Source organism: Notothenia coriiceps, unplaced genomic scaffold, assembly GCF_000735185.1.
Source record: "Notothenia coriiceps isolate Sejong01 unplaced genomic scaffold, NC01 NC01_scaffold00000339, whole genome shotgun sequence".
Classification (NCBI taxonomy): Eukaryota; Metazoa; Chordata; class Actinopteri; order Perciformes; family Nototheniidae; genus Notothenia; species Notothenia coriiceps.
Genome location: NW_011333040.1, coordinates 13,391,372 through 13,398,394, shown reverse-complemented (window position 1 = coordinate 13,398,394; position 7,023 = coordinate 13,391,372). Strand labels below are relative to the sequence as shown.

Genomic DNA, 7,023 nt, shown 5'->3' with positions numbered 1-7,023 from the left:
CACACAATCAACAGAAACAGACATGGGGAAAGGGAACACTTTTCAAAAATAAAACATGTGCAATATACAAAGCCTGAAGCCGTCAGTCCACAGTGATGAAGAAATCTTCGTCACAAGCAACATCTTACCTTCTGATTGGCACACAAAACCTGACGCCATGTCAAACACTAAAGCTTCCTGAAACACAAAAGACATGATGTATCCCCCAAATAGCAGCACCAAGCCAGCACCTCCTTAAAACATTATACAATAACTTTTTAAAACCTTTTTATCTTTAAATGTTTTGAAATTTTCAACATCGTGGATGAATCCTTATATGCTCCCGGCAACACACTGAACGTCAACTTTGCCTCCTTATTACACTCACCCCTACTTTAGTGGGAACAATGAGTCTGCGTCTTTGATGCGCACAGGCGGATGATGCGGGGATGCAATGTAGACAGGAATAAACGCAGATCATCCTCTGGCTGCAGCCTTGACCGGCACTTGCTTTTGATCAATGTCAATGCTGAAAACCCACACTCACACAGGTAGGTGGAGGCAGGGGGGACTGGGACTAAAAATCAGCCCTGGAATCTCACCCAGCCCAGCCCACACAAATTGGTAGAGCACGCTAGTGAACTGTCAACAGGGGTGGGGGGGAGCCTCGCTGCGTGGAAATGGCCCGCTGAACGGACCTCTGTCGTCTGTCAGCGCAACTTAAATGATGCCGTTTAAAAACATAAAATATAAAGGGCGCTGCCGGCCGTCAGCGAACCGAGCCGGCCGTTCTGTGATTCTCCAGAACACACAGATGGCCAGCCCGCCCCTGGGTGGAGGTTAAGTGAATGAGCACTTTTACAGCCTTTTTGGCAAGGTGGGGGAACTCGGTCTCCACAGACAGCCAAAAGTGTGCAAGTGTCACTTTACTCGTCTTTTTCTCGTTATCTTTTTCTCACGCTGCGCCTTCCCTGAAGCTCTCTGGCGCCCCCCAGGGGAGGCGCGCCTCACACTTTGAAAACCGCTGCATTAGGGTGATGTGCTGCTGTGTGTGTAACAAGAGTACAATTCGTAGGAGGAAACGTAGAAATGCAAGTTGGTGAGGACAGAAGAAGCTCCAAAGAAGCTGAAGTAAAAGAGGAACAGAGTTAGAGACATGAAGAAAAGAAAGACGGAGAGAGCTGATCCTCTCTTTGTGTGCTGTCTGTAATGCCCCTGAGCAGGTTATTTGTTAGCCCTTTACTCAGTAAACACGCTGTGAATCCTATCCCCGCAGGCTGTCAAAGGGACACACACGCACAAACACACAGAGGCATTAACACGCACAGAAATGCAGACATAGTTGTCCCCTCTTTTCCCTCAGGGTTTAGCTGAGGAAGTGCTCAGGAAGGCCACCATGCAGACTGATCTCGTTGCTCTGTTAATGGCGGTTGTGGGGGCAAATCTTCCCTTTGTTTGTGATGAAGTTTGAATCAAGCCCAGAGGGAGTGTGCCAGACGTCGAACCAAATGTTCGATGTGGCCAAACGGGGGTAATACAACTTCTGTCAGTCCGTGACGTTTTTGGGCCCCAAAATAAATGTTTTCCTTCGACTTACAGAGGGAAAATCCAAATCCAGAGTCATTTTCTCTCCCCATTCATTTGACTGAGCTAAGACAGCCATGAACCTGAGGACTGGAGGCGGGGCTTAAGCAAAACGCAAGAACGAACGATCTCTGGGCCCAGATATGGGATATTGATCTTCAGTCAGGCCATTGGCTTCATGCGTCACTGAGCAACTTTCATTTGCATTAACAGTGTCCGGCCTCCAAAGCTGTATCCAGTTCTCTTTAAACATCCATGGTTTGAATAATTCTAACAGTAATAAGCCAAAAATAAAAAGGATGAAATCACAAAGTGTGTGCCTGCATTTGTTTCTGTGTTTGTGTGTCTTGTGTATATTTGTCCACAGTCCTGCTCTAAGCCAAGTGGAACCCTCTGTGTTCGTATGTGTGCATCGATTTGTTCCTTCTGTCTTCGACTCTCGGACTGATCCATGCCTCAGCTGGGTATAGAGGGCCTTTGGTATTCTGAAGGAAATGTCACCGCCGTCACGAGTGCAACACGTATGTTGAGGCAATGTTCCCTCCTTGCTTAGAGCGAGACTTGCAAGTCCAATCTATTGATATCTGATGAAAACCTTCTGCCCACCCAGACAAGTAAATCATTACAAACACTTCCAGTGACCACAACAGCTCATTTCAAAGTGAACATTTGTCTCTCTGCCTCCGTCTCTGTTGTCCTTATGCCTTGTCTTCAGACACACTTTCGTTTCGACCCTGCTAGTCAGTTGCCATACTTTGAGAAAAGGCTGTCCTCCAGCAGGCTTTCAATAGTTTTCAGTCTTGTGTAATACTTGGCAAAACACATTGACAATGCTAACAAGGTGAACATCGTCTTTAAGGGACACTTGAGAAACTTTTCTAACAAGAGAGAAGGTATCCGGTGATCAAGTACAATGTTGTTACTAAAGAAGTAGCATTATTTCTAAAGCACTTCAGATGACAAATGAAGATTCAACATTATTAATCATAGCACCAAAATAACTTGGAAAATAACCCACATTGCCAACATTTGTTGCAGGGATAGGTCTCATTAAAACTGGGGACATACCCTACCACTTTATGCAATGGCTACTTTTGTCCCTATTTCTTATTTTAAAGAATCATTTGAAACAAATTCTAAAAAGAGAAACTTTGCACCAGATAAAGATACAAAAAAAACTAACAAATAAAAAAGCTTTAAGAATTTGATTTGCACAATGAAGAAACACATGTGCATTGAGAAAGATCCCCCTTGCAAAATATAATGCATGTTGTGAGCAACCATTTGAATCATGTCTTGACCTCAAACTGAACCCACCACCACATTGCCTAAAAGTGTATGTTAAAGACCATTTCGAACTCTTCTGACCCCCAATATCCTTCCCTCTTTTCAACACAAAGTGGTCCCTGGTCTCTTGTACCCTCAGGCAAGACCATCGTCCGTATACAACTATGTTTCAAGAAGAGACTTGGAATATGATACTGTTTATGAGAAGCTGAGAGCCTTAAGAAGGTCAGTCCAGAGCTGCAGATGCCTGGCAGCAAAGGCCTGCCTACCTTTACATGATGCAGGAATAGCTTGGAGGTGTCTCGAGGGAGACCTCAGGCTGCAAAGGCCACAAGCTCACACAACGAATATGCATAATAATAAATGAAAGATTCCACGCTTGCAATCTATTATGGGCTGATACCATAACAACAAGCTACTGCCACACATCTTCTGATGCTCAAACATGAACACATCATCGGTGTTGTTTCCTGGAGTCATTGGGTGTTTCGGGTCTTGCAACAGACACCCCTCAGCCTGTTCTCTCTGTCAACCTGACCCAGTCACGAAAGGTGTACGCTTGCAATCTATAATGGGCTGATACCACAACAAAAGCCACCAATTATTATATGCAAACAGGGCAAATGAGAGTTGTGATAAAAAGCACTGTGAGCGGGTGAAAGGAGGCGGAGCTACAGTATGTGGGTGTGGTTTTTCGCGATGCCTTTTAACCAAGTGGCAAACTCTGGGGAAGAGCCGGGACGCCAATGCAGAAGTGCCTCAAACTGCAGTTCATCTAGTGGCCAGTAGGAGCAGTCTGCAGAAGGGAGCAATTTCCATAGACCCCAATATTAAAATGCCCAACTTTAGAGCAGAATTAAACATGTTTACATCGTGGTTTCAAAACATTTTATTCTCAGTATAGTTAGATTCCCCCTTCCTGTCTATGGATCCTGGAGTGAATTTTTTCTCAACTCATCTGTTTAATTAATATTCAGTCTTAAAGTTATGCATAAATTAGGGCGTGATCACATTGAGTGAAAGCTCCGTTCAATGACTGCTGCTGCTAGCTTCTTGTCTCTCTGCTAGCTGCTCCGTGAAGCTAGCTACAGGGACTCTGCATGCTCAGTTCATCCAGGGAACACAACTTGATCCGGCCGTGGTTGTTTGTTCTTCATGCTTATATATCGGACTATTGTGACTCGCTCTGCGGTTAAAACAGACGGTGCATTNTTTGCCGAGATAATCCATCCCACCTCACAGGTGTGGCATATCAAGATGCTGATTAGACAGCATGATTATTGCACAGGTGTGCCTTAGGCTGGCCACAATAAAAGGCCACTCTGAAACGTGCAGTTTTAACCCTAACATGTCACCCATCTCCTTTGCATAGAGTTGATCAGGTTCTTGATTGTGGCCAGTGGAACGTTGGTCCACTCCTCTTCAATGGCTGTGCGAAGTTGCTGGATATTGGCAGGAACTGTCACACGCTGTCGTATACGCCGATCCAGAGCATCCCAAACATGCTCAATGGGTGACATGTTAGGGTTAGGGTTAGGGTTTAAACCTAGGGTTTTCGGACCCCCCCAGACCCCCCCAATAAAGCAAAACTGCACGTTTCAGAGTGGCCTTTTATTGTGGCCAGCCTAAGGCACACCTGTTCAATAATCATGCTGTCAAATCAGCATCTTGATATGCCACACCTGTGAGGTGGGATGGATTATCTCGGCAAAGGAGAAGTGCTCACTATCACAGATTTTTTCAGATTTGTGAACACTATTTAAGAGAAATGGTTATTTTGTGTATATAGAAAATGTTTTAGATTCTTTGAGTTCATCTCATGAAAAATGGGAGCAAAAACAAAAGTGTTGCATTTATATTTTTGTTCAGTGTAGTTACAACAGCACACCCATGCCCAGTTTACATAAATAGTCATCTGATATTTTATTTCTTAAGCGTGAAGATGATTCCTGAAACAGCTAAGCACCAATGTGCCTGTATGAATGAATGCAAATGAAGACACCCATTGCCATATGATTCCTTAAAACCTGCGTTCATCCAACACATCCTGCATGATGAAACTGTTAAGAGTGCAAGAGGGAGTTGTTGTGTACTCACCGGTAGGCCAGAGCCAGGGCCCAGGCACTGGCAGCACAGTACAGGGAGTCCCGGACCTTTGCCTCTTTGCAGGTGGAGCATGTTTTGATGGGGAAGAGGCCAGTGGTGGGACTCTGGTAGTTCAGGATGGTTGTCTTGACTAGATGGAAAGAGACGGAGAAGAAGAGAATAGTTGTGACGCAACACCTCTTGCAAAAAGAGCTATGGTATTATTACACCCAACAACATTAGTTGAAAGAACAGGGAAATCAAGTGTAATATGGAAGCTGGCTAGGTAGTAATGCTTCATTAGCATTTCACAAAATAATAAATAAATGACCATGTATGCAGCCAGTGCAGCTTTGTGTCCAAAACACAATTTGCATTCACATCATTACTCAACTTACACTGAGAATGCAGTTTTTGAGAGCATATACAAGTACCTTGATGCTCCCACACACTTTGAATGACCTTCTCTAGTCTGTTTTCACTCCTACACAGGTACTGCTCTGAAGCCACATTGCTCCCATCACACATACTGTAAGTACCAAATGCATTTTTCATCAATTTTCAGATGTTAAAGAACAGATGCTTAGAGCAAGTGTCCTTCAGCTTTGCACAGTCAGCTGGACAAGAGGCGGTCCCAGGGTCAGAGAGGACACTGTAATTGACCACCAGCATCTATCTTTTCTATTTTGTTTTTGCCCAGGCTAGAATGCATTTGTGAAGTGTGGGAATCTAACTTTTATCCAGCTCCTCAAGCTGGGTTACACTTTCCTCCTGGGCCTGTGCACTTCCTCCGGCTGTGCAGATCTTGCCCCTGCATCATCCTTTCATGCTTATTCACACTCCAAAAAACTACATTCAATTATGTTCAATTTGATTTAGAAAATGTTGGGCCAAGTTGTAAAATTAGGTTAACATTCATGTAATAAAGTGATTATGAGAAAAGCTTGGTTTGTGTAGTGGAGGCATGTACAGTTCACACTGTAAGAGTGTGATAACAGATGGATGCCTTTTCAAGATGAGAAGTGTGAGTGGTGATGTGTGAAGTGTGAATGACAGCAGCAGAATAATACCATCAAAAGTCAATGCAGGAAAATTCTCTTTTCTTGGCTCACCGAGGAAAATCTAAAAACGAAACCATGAATAGATAAGAAAATCATCACGTTTTTCTGTATTTCTTTGATCACATGAATAGCATTTGGGTTACAACATTCCTTGAATGATATCATTTTGGACTAAGAGCACAATTAATTTATTTTTTTGCTTTTCCAGAATATTAAAATAGTGCTGCATTAGCTAACAACAGCCAATGTACTGTATACACAGTATGTGAATGTTGTGCAAGGCATTCACATGATAGGCATGGAGTTGTGCAAGTTGACTTGCGTGTTATGTGCACATACTTCACCAGCTGTTTCAAACACGATCTAGACTAACATGAAGAGATAGAGACATTTCCATTTTGCCATTAGGGTTTTTAGGATTGAATTCAATGGAGTGTGATCAGGAGAGATATCTAGAAACATTCAGAGAAAACTCTCAGAAACTCTCTCTAGCAACTCTCAGCAAAGTCAGGACAGAAACATTGACCTTATTGATGAGGCGTTGTTGACCCTGTTGCTAGCTATTCTATTAAAAAGGTGTAATTGATCGGCAAAAAACAGAGACGAATGCACCCTTACAGTATGTGATTATAGGCCTAGGATGAAATTAATTGGTCTAATTGTAGAATTGTATCTTAATTAAGTTAAGATGTAGTTCTGTTTTATGTCATTCAGTTTAAGCCATAAACATATTCACATTCTGATGTTATTGTATTTATTTGCTTTCATACATTTCTACATGTTAATCTACCATAAACCATTTCCCTGAATTCAGTATTTTGTGAGAATATTCTCACAAGGAATACATGTTTGCACAAGCAAAACTTTATGAATATGGCCTCTGGCCTTTAAGGTTTTCAACAAGAGAAGGAGGATTGATGTGAACTTCTACTCTGCTGAAGGAACTGAGCAAACTGGCTCAATTCCAGCTCCAATTGTGTTCTACGATACGTCTGACCTCAACCTCTGGTCTCCCTCTGAGAGACTT

The 7,023-nt window shown here is 43.0% G+C and overlaps 1 protein-coding gene across 1 annotated transcript in view; it reads left to right on the top strand.

The window, feature by feature from the left end:
- The window catches only part of LOC104951146 (talin-1-like), a 39,807-nt gene extending 33,263 nt beyond the window's left edge, over positions 1–6,544 (top strand). The window contains exon 18 of the mRNA XM_010777783.1: positions 6,465–6,544. Within this exon, the coding sequence (XP_010776085.1) occupies positions 6,465–6,544 (80 nt within the window). The remainder of the gene's footprint in view (positions 1–6,464) is intronic.
- The last annotated feature ends 479 nt before the right edge of the window (positions 6,545–7,023 follow it).